This window comes from Lissotriton helveticus, chromosome 5_1, assembly GCF_964261635.1.
Source record: "Lissotriton helveticus chromosome 5_1, aLisHel1.1, whole genome shotgun sequence".
In the NCBI taxonomy this organism is placed as follows: Eukaryota; Metazoa; Chordata; class Amphibia; order Caudata; family Salamandridae; genus Lissotriton; species Lissotriton helveticus.
Window position 1 is genome coordinate 206,009,332 of NC_136065.1, and position 14,021 is coordinate 206,023,352.

The following is a 14,021-nucleotide window of genomic DNA, read 5'->3' on the forward strand; positions in this document are numbered from 1 at the left end:
TGGCCGGGTCCACGATCACTGTCACCGCTTCGATGACCATGTCACAGACGTACTTAATTTCTGCGGCCGACATCTCTCAAAGCTGCCAGGGGCATGAGTTACCTCAACTGAATGGCTATTTATTTTGCACTTTTTAAACCGGAATTTCCGGGAAATTTTCTGTTTCAGCCAAATCCAGTCTTTTCAAAATGTTTAAGACCCCATTCCATGATGGCCGCCAGGTTACTGAGTATTCTCTTGTGGTTACCCCAGGGGTGCTTTACCTGGCTTATCTCGGAGGCATCAACGAACATAATTCCCTTAATTTTGGGCAATTATGATGTTAGACGAGGCAGGTAAATAAATGAGCTACTACTAAACATCACAGATAAAAATAAGTTATATTTACTAATACAATATAAACAATTGAGGTAGTTGTATTGCAGGTACCCCCGGGGGTCTTATGAGATAATACTATCGACGTTTATCTTTGTCCGTTTTCTATACCTGCAGAATTAGATCCGGAAGTGCCCGATTGCTTTCAAAATATACTTCCGCAAATAATCTAGGATTTTTATGATGTTGTATTACATTTCTGGCCGTCATTGGGGTGTAGTGAAGAAACTTCATTTGGACCCTCCTTAGTGAGCACTTCTTTGCCGTTGAACAACCTAAGGAAAGAGATGAGCCTGGTCCTAGAGGGCGGGCCACAGCTGATGTCAAGGGAGAGGAAAAAATCAAGGGGCGGAGATAGAGGTTAACAAAACAGCTAGAACACCGGCATAGGAAGAAGAGGGAGAAAGACAGTAGCAATCCATTGCAGAAGGCTAAGGAAAACAGCTGAGAGCAAGGCAGCAGGAGATGGCAGAGCTCGGCGAAGGGAGCAAGAACTAATAGCTATGAGTGGGAGACAGGAAGCAGAGTCACAGACTGCACGGCAAATACCGTAAAGAACAAGATAGATTCTGGGAGGCTCCTTTCAGAGGGAACGAGAGGTATTTCTGGAAGTAGTGAAAGAAGGCATAGACAGCTGTAGACGAAGATTCAGAAAGTGCGAGGTTCAGGGTGGAGATGGATGGATGGCTGGCTGGCTGGTTGGAACGACAGAATTAGTGCAAAGGGCAACTTAAAGTTGGAGAAAAGACACCATCTAGACCAAAGGATAGTGTGAGAGGTAGTAACGTAGGGAAAGGGGCACTGACAGCTGCGAGCCACTGTAAAAAGGACCTATCTGGACAGATTGGAAGGTCTCAGTGCAGGGATGCTGATAGGGAAGTCTTAAAACAAGAGGTGTAAGGAAAGAAACCGGGACAGGTGTGACAGCGCCAGCCAGACGCTGTACCTCACTGGAATTAGAAAACAGACGAATAAACTTTTGTAGTTCTTCGATCGGTGGAACCTTTATAATTTCTAATTGTCGAAGTTAATGGGCAGGGAGTCGGTAACCAAGAGGCAGATGGAAAGATTTTGTACTTAGTATAAAGACTGTTTCGAAAAAACTGCGGGGTCAGTGTTAGAAGAGAGACCTAAACACTGAAGAACTGTTGAGCCAGATGATAAAGGAAGGGTAGCAGTGTACTACAGCCATTTTCCACAACAGGCATACAATGCTGCGTTATTTTTTATAATGGCATTCGTAGCAGAAATGTTCTGTGGACAGTCATCGGGAAAGGAGCTCTTCCTGTCTGTTGTAGCCATAGCATATTTTTCATGTTCTGACAGCTGTAGGAGTATGGGGATGTTATAGGTCTGCATGGTAACAGCATGGTCCGAATTAGTAGACACTACAGAATACACATTTTAGGGTATCGCCATGGACTGGTGTGTAGTGACCCAGTGGGCCAATGGCCCTAATGTTCGTGATTATTGGAGAGTAGGTCCGGTGGGTTTGACGTCAGCCTTTTTAGGTAATGTGGTAGGTAGGAGAAGCTGGACCCCAAGAGGCACACCATGCTGGCCTTGGAGCCCGGCAATGTTGGTGTTCCTGATTGCTTTCTGCAGTTGGGTTTGTGCTGTTGGAGGAGTCGAGGTGATGGAACCAGAAGAGAAAAACAGGCTCAGGTAAGCAAAAGCCCTGAATTTCCTATATTTGCCAGAATATAAAATGATACATAGATAGCAGAAGTATAGGGAATGCCGGTGCTTAATTTATAAAATAACTGCTTCCACTTAACAAAATGCTAGTATTAGAAGTATTGCACTAAAATTCTGTGCCCAAGGACATCTTTTCAGCTGTGTTAGTCTCTTTGATGCCATAACGCCATGAAACGACACAAAACTTGCCAACCTTTACCTACTGGTGTGCATATCAAGTATTTTATAGAGGTGGGAGAGCCAACAAATTAACAGGGAGAGCTGAGCCATGGGTCTGGTCCAGCTCTTAGAGCTAGAGGTGGGTGAGTCTCTGAAAGCTTGAGCATGAATCCTGGCTCTGCCGCAGCTCAATGTCCTGTTGGAACTCGAGCCCATAAGAAGGCGAGTTTTCATGTGGTTCTGTCTGCCACCCTCCCTCTACCCAGGATGTAGTGTTATGGCCACAGCTGTCGACTTCGGAACTGGGGAACCAGTCACTGCGTCGGCTCACTAGCCTGTGATGGTGGGCAAATCCATCTCCCCATGCCTATAAACAATGACTGATGGGCTTGTGTCACTTATCCGGTGCTCATGTAAAGCGCTCCAAAACCTTCAGGTTGAGTTCATGCTATATAAAAGAAGACAAAGCGGTAAAAACAAAGCCTTAACATAAGGAAAGAAAAATAGATACTCATTTACTAGCAGCTTCCCTGCTTGGACGGTGTGATCTAAGACAAATATTTTTTTTCTCGAAAACATTTTTTTTTCTTCATTATTTTGTATGAAAGCACTTTCAAATATGTGAGTTCAGAATACCAGATGTTCAAAAACCCATTGTGTGTGACTTAATAGGCTATAATTTTGCTCTATAATAGTCTGGACCTTTACAGGGTTTACATTACAATTGTCTTGCATCTTAGTTCAATAATAGTTTATGTTTAAAACCATCACTTTTAATAAGGACTGCTACGTGCAAAGTATTAATGGCAATGCTTCTGCATGTTGTTGAATTTGGAAATAATTTACCATATTTTGCGTTATGTTTGTATGGTTCACACAGCAACCATTTTTAGGGCGTGACTTGTACATGGGCTCTAATATCCGATCCAGACCATTAGCTCGGCTCTCCCTGTTAATTTCTTAGCTCGCGCAGCTCCACTAGGAGCCAGTACACAAACAGAGCCCTGAAAATGTTACTTCAGTATTCAAAAAAGTGTATTTAATATGTAGAAACTTTGACATTAATACACCACGCTATAGCACTGCAATGAGAATTACTTACTGAAAGTGATAGTATTTAAACATGAACCATTAGTGAACTAGGAGCCAAGACAGTTGTCATGTAAACCATGTATGTGACGCACATATTTATAGAGCAACGTTATAGTCTATTAAATAAAACACAATAGGTTTTTGTACAATTGTTTGTTTCAACTCACATATTTACTTCATACTGGATAACGAAGAATAAGTAGTTTTGGTGAAATAAAATATTTGCTTAAGATCACCCAATTTATTTTGGAAAGCCACAATTTATCCAGGTTTTCAGCCTTCACTTTGTACAAATCAGTCAGTAAATGTGTATCTTTTTTGTCTTTCCTTATGTTGAAGCTTTGTTTTGACCTCTTTGGGCATTTTTCTGCAGTTTTTATATGGCACAACACGACTAAAAAGTATTGAAGCACATTACATGAGCACCGGTTACATTATTAAAGATCACATTTGTTGTTTATAGACACAGTTATATTAAGTAATGTGCCCAGAATAACTGGATTGTTGAGCCTACCCTGAGACTCTCACCTTGTTCCCCAGTTCCAAATTCTCTCCCATGGCCGTAATGCCACATTTTGGTTAGAGGGATGGTGGCAGGCAGAACCCCCATTGAAAACGTGGCTCATTATGGGCTCGAGGGACCAACAGGACTGTGAGCTGAGTCAGGCTTCAAGCTCGAACCTGGCTTACGCTTTCAGTGGCTCACCCACTTCTTGTAGTTTAATACTTATTTATTCAAGTTTGACTGTTGGAAAATGTTTATATTCTTATTCTGTATTTTAGCATTATTGTTAATGCTGCTAATTCTGCATTTGCTGCCTTTTGACTTAAGAGTATCAGATACCTATAGTGGTTGCCATGTTTGTGGTCTTCTCCATAACATCTGTGTAGGAAAGTGGCTCTATATATACTGGACCAATGTAAGGTACAGTGTGTATAGAGTCCCCAGAGGTTTGGCTGAGGCTAAAGTTAGATGTAACCTTACTCTCTAAAGTGGTAGCTTGGTCGAGCAGTAAGGCAGTATCAGAGGACAGTGTAAAGCATTTGTTGTACACACTCAGTCAGCAAATGGTCTCACACACTCAAGAACTGAACTCTAGGCCAATTGTTTTGTATCAAAATATATAGTTGTTTTATTTAAGAACCAGCAAGGTATAAAAATATACTTTCTCAGGAGAAGTTACTTTAGTTAAATAGTTTTCAAATAGGCAATAGACTTTTTGAATGCTGTAGTTAAAGTTTGTTGCAATAAGCAACACAATTTCAAACACAATGCAACATTGAGCTCTATGGCAATTTCTGGTAAAATGCAGTAAGTTACTTTGTAGATTACTTTTCTAACCACAGGACTGGATCCTAGATTCAGTCCTGTCACATGAGCTGTAAACGGTTAAGCAAAAGCGTTTTGGTTACAGTAGTGATTTTTAAGGAATATTATTGTATTTTAAAAGTTGACACTTAGAAACTTTTCCAGTTGGAATTACCAATGTTATCATATGGAAGGAAATTCAATTTGCAGGTAAAGTATGTTCACGTTACTTTTGTAATCCAGTACTGGACTGGGACCTCTATCTAAAACAGGTAAGTAATTACGTTTTGGTAGTTGGTATGATTTTTAAAGAATATTTGTAGTTTGCTAAAATCGACACTTTTAAGAAATTTCACAGAAAAGCAGTCAATGGTTTCCTGTGGAAGAAAATTCAAATTGCAGGTAAAGTACGTTCAGGTTACTTTTGTAATCCAGTACTGGACTCCTAGGTTCAACACTGGGACCTCTATCTAAAACAGGTGAGTAATTACGTTTTGGTAGTTGGTACGATTTTTAAAGAATATTTGTAGTTTGCAAAAATCGACACTTGGAAGAAATTTCACAGAAAAACAGTCAATGGTTTCCTATGGAAGAAACTTCAGGTTGCTGGTAAGTATGGTTACAATTACTTTTCAGGGTTGGTGCTGGACTAAGAGGTGCAGGACTGAGGTCTCTCCTGATGACAGGTGAGTAAATCGGAATTCGTTGTTCAGCTGATTTTAGGTGAATATTTTAAAGTTCCAAAACTCCACACTTCGAAGAATTTCCAAGTGAAACCAGTCCATGTTAGCCTATGGAAGAAAAGTGACTTATCAGCTTCTAGGTAAGTACTCGACTGGCAGAGTTAAGGTTCTGGGCATAGACTCAGGGGTCTCCCAGGGTCAGGTAGGTACGGTTGGTACACCCTCAGCGCCACAGGGGCAGCCGGGTGCAGAGGTAGTTAGGCCCAATGTTATCCAATGAGAGCCTTCGGTTGGTGGCTGCTGGCTAGCAGGCCACGCGGCTATGGGAGCTGGACTCCTGTCACTTGCTCAGGGCAAATGGGGAAGTAGGATAGGACAAAGGTTGCACTGCCAGGGGCACTCAGGGGCACTCAGGCGGCTGGGTGCAGCCATGTTATTCAATGGAGATCTTGAAAAGGGAACAAAGGCTGCAGGCTCGGGGACGGAGGATCTTCTGGAGCGACCAACACTTCGAGGGGTAAGTTGGGATCTTGTAGGATAGGTAGGCACCCAGAGTTAGGCACATGGGGCCGTGGGCGCCGGGTGCGGGGGTGTCTTTTGAGGTCGGGAAATCTTACCGCCTGCTGGTCGCGGTTGGAGGGGTCCCTCGTCCTGAGGCTGCAGGCGTCGTCGGGGTCTGAATCGCCGTCCTCCGGGTCTTTGTCTACTCGGGTACAGGCCGGGCTCGGCGGGTGCAGAGTGGGCTGGATTCGTGGTTCCTGGCTGGCACCAGGGGTATTGCTGTTTGAGCAGAGCCACTGCTCGGGGGAGTCCCAGTCTCTAAGAGGGTCAAGGCAGGCAGGTCCTCCGGGGTTCTTGAGGTTGCTGTCCGAGGAGACGCCAGGATTTAGCAGGAGCAGGCCACGTCCTGTAGGGCTGGGGCCTAGTCAGTTGATAATTGCCAAGTCAGTTGATGTCATCCTCTTGTTTAGCAGCTGCACAGAAAGTCTTCTTCTCCTTGGTCTTCTTTCTTGTTTCTAAATTGGGATCTGAGGAAGGAAGGTTCAGGGTGCCCCTAAATACTACATTTAGGGGCGTCATAGGTAGGGGAAGGGCTGGGACCAATAGGTCGCTGTCCTCGGGTGAGTACACCCCCTATCCTGCTCATCTCCTGTGGGAGGGGGGCAGGAACCTATCTCTAATTGGGCAGGGCTCCCCATGCTCAAGATGGCAGGAGCCCGGAGTTGTGTTTCACCTCGCCTCTCCCACCTGAGGGGTGGAGTTGGCACAGGCTGGCACACTCCTTTCCTCACGTACGTTTTCCTGCCAGAGTGGGGGTCAGAACCGATGGGGGCCAGTTGCTGAGTACAGAAAGTGGTCTGGAGAAGCTCACAAAGGCGGTATGCCTATGAAGCTCCCCCCTGCCATTCTTTGGGGAGGAGGCCTAGCACCTCGCCCAGGATGTGCATTGTTGCAGGCCCAGAAGAGCGGGGGGCTCTCCACCCAGGGACCCAGCAACGTGTCTGCTGTGTGGCAGCCTAGCCAGCCTCTCAGCCAGACGTGGATTGCAGGTTAGGTTTCAGGGGGCATTTCTAAGATGCCCTCTGTAGTGCTTTTTACATTAAATCCCACACTGGCATCAGAGTGGGTTTAATGTGCTGAGAAGTTTGATATCAAATATGTCAGCTTTCAGTGTAGCCATTATGGTGCTGTGGAGTTCGTAATGACAACCTCCCTGCACCATATACTCTTAATGGCATCACTGCACTTACAGTGCCCAGGGATGGCCCTGGGTACTGTAGGGGTACAGGGCTCATGTACCTGTGCCCACACCACTGGCATAGGGCACCCAGCTAAAGGGGAGACAGATGTATGCCAGGGCAGTGGGGATTTGTGCCATGTTGACTCTTTGTTTAGTTCTGCACCAGGGCACTCAGTCTGCAAAGGCAGTGTGTGGGTGTCAGGGTGCAGGGCCCCTAAGGGTGGCACAATAAGTGCTGCAGCCCTTAGGAGTCTTTTCTGGTCACAATGCCCTGGGTACCTAGGGTACCATTTACCAGGGGCTGACATGTGGCCAGAGATGCCAATTGGGTTTCAGCTTCAGTACAGTTTTAGGGAAGGAACACAGGCCCTGGGCTCCTAATTGGCAGGGGCCCAGGGCACACTCAGTCAAAGCACATCAGCAATTCAGCAAAAAGTGGGGGCATGCCATGCAAGAAAGATGGCACTTTCTCACAATCTGCGCATTAGAAGACTGATTAAAACATCTTCAGATCAGTACATAAGAGAGGTCTGAAGGGAGTGAACAGCTAGCAGGTACCCCTTATACTCTGCTGGTGTATGAAGCACATTAAACTGTCTGGATTGTGACAGGTTGTGGTGGGCAAAATACCGAAATAACACAAGCATTAATAGTTGGCGACCTTAAAGAAGTAGACCAATTCTTGTTTAGCATACGACCAGCTATCTTACATTCTTTCTCTGTGACCTAGGCCCATTCAATACCCCTATTACCATCACAAACTGAGCTGTCAACCTGCATCAATATCCAATTGCTTTCCGAAAAAAGAATGAAAAATGTGAATGTCTTTTCCGTTTTTCAACTTTCTTGGAATAGTAGTGTCTAGTTCAGTTAATCTGTGGGTAGACCTGCCCCATCGTACTCCAGACCTAAATTTGGCGCTGTGTTATTCCGGGTCCCAAGAGGATCTAGTTGTTTTATTTAAGGGGGTCAACACATTTGGGGGCACGCAAGAAAACCCGATTATGCTTATTCAACCACATTGGTTTTCAAATAGTATGGTGTAATCTTCTATTTACAGAATTATCTCAATTAGTAGGATTACATGATTAGGCCTTGTGATACTCTGACTCCTCTTGGCAAATAGGTGAGAAACCTATAGGCACCTGAAGAGGGACTTCACTCAGGATTCCTAACATTCAATTGATCCTCGGCATATATTTTTGTAATCTTGCCTCAGATTTCTTCATTAAAATTTATTTCTCTCTTAAGCAGATCTGTTGACAATTTTAACTTCCTTTTTCACACTATGCCCACTATCTACACCAATGCAGTATCAAACAACATGGTTAGTAAAAACATCTCCACTAAAGAGCCCCTTATTGGGGCGCCTACTAGGGTTTTGCAGTTACTTGCCTAGCATGGAGCATAACCCAATGATTAGGCATGACACCGAGGTAGGAGAGGGGTCGTGTTCATGAATAAAGATGCTTTGGATATGCAAGTGGGAGCAAGAACAGGGTAAACAGCACTAATAGAGTAAGTCTACTACCAAGCTGGGGTAGATTTCCATTTAGGAACATCACATATGTTGTTGTGTTTTTTTTTCTTTCTTTTTTAGCTAATAGAACAAGCCAAAACATCACATTTGTCAGTTTTTTGTCAATTGGTTTGAAAACATGGTTATTCCCTCCATTACAGAGGAACATATCCCTGCCAAGTCCTGACCCCCTGCTTCGTTCCTCTGGGTCCCCTGAGCTTAGGGGAACCAGCCATAATTTTTTTTAATGTAGGCTCAGGATACCTGTAGACAGTAACCAGGTGCAGGTCATTTTTAAAGTTTGGAAAGCAAGTGCCATCAAACTTCTAATTCAGCCGCCTACCTATCTTTTGGTATCTGTTATTCTTGGCCTGTGTGGAAATCTTGCACTACAGTTATTTTTTTCGATAACTGGGTGTCAGACCTCCCTCAAGTTGACTTGCTATATGGGAGATTGTGCTGAATATGATGTTTGTTAGATGTTTAGCATTTTATTTCCCAAAACAGGATCATACACTCACATCTCCTTTGCGCAGGACCATGTCCCTGCTAAAGCTTAAAACTCCGTTTTGTTCATCCGGGTCTCCTGAGCATGGGGGCACCACCCATGGTATGGGCAATCTATGAGTTCAGGGTGCACATAAGTATGAATACGGGGACTTTGTATTTTCATGTAATTAAGCAGGTATCTACATGTAAGACAGCAGTGATTCTTTTGATGAGGGAGATTCCATTGGGGGTGTCTGCGGTATTGGAGTCTGGGGGTTAGCTGGTACACAAGAGAGCCTACCTACCCCAGGCATTTCAGAAAACTAGATTCACATGGGAATACACAGCGATGCTACTAGCATGAATCCGGACACATTTTATTGTCCAGAATCCCTTACAAATATCAAAGTATGGATAAAGCAAATGATAGTTTTACTCTTTTCTGTGACAAAAAACTCCAGAACTTAAGACAAATGGCAAAGGACTTACCACTCTATTTTCTCACACTTCTGTTACAAACAGTACCCCATTCTGTGTTAGAAAATGTGGTGCTATCCATGGAAGTTACACCACCCAGGACTCTTCCCAGTGTCTTGTGTTCAGAGATGTCTGGGTTTAGTAGATTTCTCTAGGTGCCAGGTGACCCCAGGCCCAGAGTTGTCTCTGTACCCCAGCAGCAAGCCTGAATCTTCAGACACTGGTTGGATTTTTTTTGAGACTAAGGAAAAAAATCCAATCAGCAACCAGCTCCTCGCTGCGATATGGATGTGTCTGTGCACCAGAAAGGAGCCAGACACTATCTGGATCCTTTCTTAGAATAAGAAAAAAATTAAAACATCTGTTTCCTCGCTGCAGTATAGAACTGCTTGTGTTCTCTATGGATCTGTGAAAATAAAGGAAAAACCAATGTGGTACACCAGTATGACCGTTATATTGGATAGGTTACCTCTTGGTATTAAAAATATAGTTTGGGGAAAAGAGGAACTAATACCCCATCACCACTTAAACTGTCAACCTGTTTCTGCCTATTGGCTAAAAAAAGTCCATGACATTCGTCAGGACGGAACACGGAATTGTCCCTTGACAAACACCCACTGCATATGCCACTGTTTTGCGGTCAAACCGCTGTCACTTCCATGTGTTCTCTGGTCCCTAAGAACCCCAAAATTAGATAATCTTGGCCTGAATGAAGAAGGGCTCAGTCACACATACATCAAGGTGCGTTCCTCATTCAGTCACCTACTGCTTTCCGCTCCTTCCTCCTGATGATGGGGAACATAAGGGTGGCAACAAAGGTCTGACTAGGGGTACTATTTCCCATTTTCCCCCACACTATGCTTTTAATACCAAGTGGTACCCCATCCAATATAAAGGTAATGTTGGATTTCCCACATTGATTTTCCTTATTTTCACGGCTCCATAGTTTGGTAGAAGTGCCTCCCTGACTCCAGGGACTACTCTTCATCAAACAGGGTTTTTGAAGAGCGAGGGGAGCCCTATGATGAAGCATGACACCTAGTGTTGTGAGGCCATCCCATCACATTTTTGTGTGTGTCCATTACTAGGCTGATGTAACATGAGCATGGTGCATAATGTGCTGATTGAATATAATTTATTTATTTAACCTTTATCATTTTTAATGAAGACTCAACAGGTGTTCATCATTAAATAGCACATACGAGTGGATTGTACAGCAGAGTACCATGCTTAGAGCAGGACTTCCCACTGATTGAATATCTTTATAGTTTTTCACTCGCGTGGCTCATTTTTGTGTAACATTGTACAATGTGAACCTGTATGTTTCCTGATTTGGGCTGGAGGACCGTCTTTGTTGCAATAGCATCCATGTTGGCCACTTCCTGTTGAGCCAAAGTAGCAACGGTCGGCTCAGGAGAGGGATCCTCAGCTCCAAAATACATTTCCCCACCAACATGGTATTGAGGGTTTTGGAGCAGGGGGGTACTCCCCGATGGCTGCATTAAACTGGGGTTGTCATAAGGGGGAGGGCCAAGTCTGCAGAGCAGCCTCCAGAGGCGCTTCATTATTCTAATAGATCTTCGTGGCAGCTGGGCTGAGGGAGGAGGGCAATTAAATAGTCTAACATTTTCTAAAACCACAGGGAAACCCCATCCCGCCCTGCCCCCACAGTACCCGCGGTGCCCACAGCACGCAAGGTTGTACCAAACGTATTGGGGAAAGCATCAACAGCCGGCTCCACGCCTGGGGACTGACGAGCCAGTCCAGGCAGACTCGCATCTTCTTCTTTTCTCCTGTCTTCTCCTGTTTTTGTTTTCTTCCTCATAGGTAGAGCAGCCCCTGTACAGCTGTTTCCCAGCAATCGTTGGGGTGGTCTGTTTCAGGGACCCCACTCGGGTGGGGCCTCTCCCTGGGGGGTTGGAAGGTATCTCCTATAAGCAAAAAGAATGTGTGGATCACTGGTGGAGGTTTTATTACTTTTTTGGTTCAGAATGCACTGGGAGGGGGTTTTGGTCCCAGAGCTGACTGCAGCCACGTGCCATCTGGCTGATGTCCTGAGTGTGGTGGGTGATGTTCCTTTCTTTAGGGCATAAATCATGGGTGGCATGTGGGCTCCATGTTTGGGTGGATTAGTATTTGGGGGGCTGGCGAGACTTTTCGGTCAAAGTTTGGGCATGTGGGTTTGCTTCCCTGTTGAAGGGTTGGTAAGGGTTGAGTCTATGGAGACTTTAACGTTACATTATGCCTGAAAATAGACTCCAAGCACCAGGCTCAGGGTCATTCGAGCCTGGCGCTCTGGAGGAATCGGTTGTCTAGGATGCCCTCAAAGCTTTCTGTCGGGGGCAAACACTGTAATTTGCGGCCTATCAGTCGAGGCAGCCATACTGAAAATCCGCTCAACCCATAGCACCTTGGAGACTAGGTTGGAGCAGAGTATAATTGCCATGGTTTGCTGTGGACGGAATGTCTCGTGGAGCAGGTGGCTGTCCTGCAGGCTTCTCTTTGGAAGTGCATCTGGGATCAGGCAGCCAAAAAGTGCTGAGCACGGCAACTGTCAAGCTTCGAAAAGAGTAAAGAGCCGGGTCGGATGCTCTCCTTTAGCGTTAAGGACATTTCTAGTATGAAAACAATTCTGCGGATCAGGAACGAAAAGGGGGAGCTCATTGTAGACCCAGCAGATATCAAAGAGGTCTTCCAGCGGTTTAATCAGGGGTTCTATTGAGAGGATTGTTTTGTCTCTACTGAGGCAGTGTGCCAATTTATTGGGCGGCATTTTCATTATAAGTTGAATATTGCCCAGCAGTCTAACTTAGAAGAGCCCATAACTTTGACCGTGGTAGAGGCTGCTATTAACTCCCTAGCTAAGGGTAAGCCCTCTGGTCCCGATCAAATTCCTCTAGAATTTTATGGGTCTTCTTGAACATTTTAGCCCCTGTCCTTTAGAATATGTTTAATGCTTTTAATGTACTTGGTCGGGCCCTTGGGCCCTAGTGCGAGACCAATATTGTCATCCTCCCTAAAAAAGGGAAAGACTCTACCCCTTGTGGCTCATATTACCTGATCTCTTTCATCAATGCGGATTCTAAGATCTACATCCGCATCTTGGCTAACCAGCTATCTGTGGTAATTTCAGGGCTGGTTGATCTGAATCAGCGCGGGCTCATTCCTGGACGCAATACATCTTTGCTGTCATTACAGCGTTGGATGCCGCCTCTGCTGGTTGGGGGCTCAGTTGGTATGATTATGCTCAATGGGGAGAAGGCTTTTGATCACGTTTCTTGGTCCTTCCTCTGCATGGTCATGGAGTCTGTGGGATTTGGTACTCGCTAGAGTTCGCCAACTATATGTTGGCCTGAAAACAAGGATCCATTATTTGGGATCTCCGTCTGACCCCGTTGATATGTCGCGGGAACTAGGCAGGGTTGGCCTCTTTCCCCTCAGCTGTTTGCTCTATATATCGAGCCCTACCTACAAGCTCTTAGAATGGCGGAGGATTTCCGTCCCCTGTGTATGCATAGTTTTGAGGAGCAGGTTCTAGCATATGCTGCCGATGCAGCAGTCCTAACCACCTCCCCGCTAGGGATATAAAGGCGGTAGAAGAGGTCGCACAGGTGTAAGGCGCCGTTTCAGTATATAAGCTCTACCATGATAAGACACAGCTTCTGTCTAATGTTATCACTCCCGTCCAGAATAAGCAATGGGTATATTCTGCTACTTATCTGAGCATAGAACAGTCAGCCCGAATGGAGGACATCACTGAACTTTATTAGTGGACAGTTATTGTTTTCAGTAAGCGGAATCGCTTGCACCGTGGCTTGATCGGCAGGTGAAATCCTATTAAAAGGTTCATTCTTCCTAGGTTCTGTATCTCTTTCGTTGTATCCTTCTTTTTTTCTCCCAAAGATAAAGATGGGCTTTCCCTCCCTGTTCTGTAGTTTTACTATCTTGCTTCTTTCTAATCTTGACTCTGTCTGGTCGTGGGCTGTGGTGGTGGTGGTGGTGGTGGGGGGGGTGCCGCATGTAGTTAGTATTCGCTTGTCCCTGGTACTGCATGATCGATACAGTCTACTTTAAAAGGACTCGATTCAAGACCTTAAAATTGTTTAATCTTATGTGGAGTTATCTAAAAAAAAGTATTTCCTGGCACTTCTACCTTCAATCAATTTACATATTTAGGATTTAACCCCAACTTACCTCTCTGTGTCAATCTCAGATTTCGTGAAAGCTCGTAGGCGGCAAACATTTCTATCATGGGACAGTTGTTCAAAGGGGATGTTTTTCTCTCCTATGAGACCATTCAGCGCAAGTTTTCTCTTCCTCATATTGTTTTTTCAGTATTTGCAAATCCAACCTTTTATCTTGATAGAGATGAGATCAGTTGTTCCCAAAATACTCTCAGATTTGGTAGCGAGTGCTTCTGTAAGGAGGGGAACATCAGTCTGGCCTATAAATTAATCTTTTCAGCTAACTTAGATCATT

General features: G+C 44.8%; 1 protein-coding gene across 1 annotated transcript in view; it reads left to right on the forward strand.

The window, feature by feature from the left end:
- The first annotated feature begins 563 nt into the window (after positions 1–563).
- Positions 564–14,021, forward strand: part of LOC144754327 (ER degradation-enhancing alpha-mannosidase-like protein 3) — a 229,802-nt gene continuing 216,344 nt past the window's right edge. Inside the window, exon 1 of the mRNA XM_078642005.1 lies at positions 564–2,040. Coding sequence (XP_078498131.1) covers positions 1,793–2,040 — 248 coding nt within the window. The 5' untranslated portion in view covers positions 564–1,792. The remainder of the gene's footprint in view (positions 2,041–14,021) is intronic.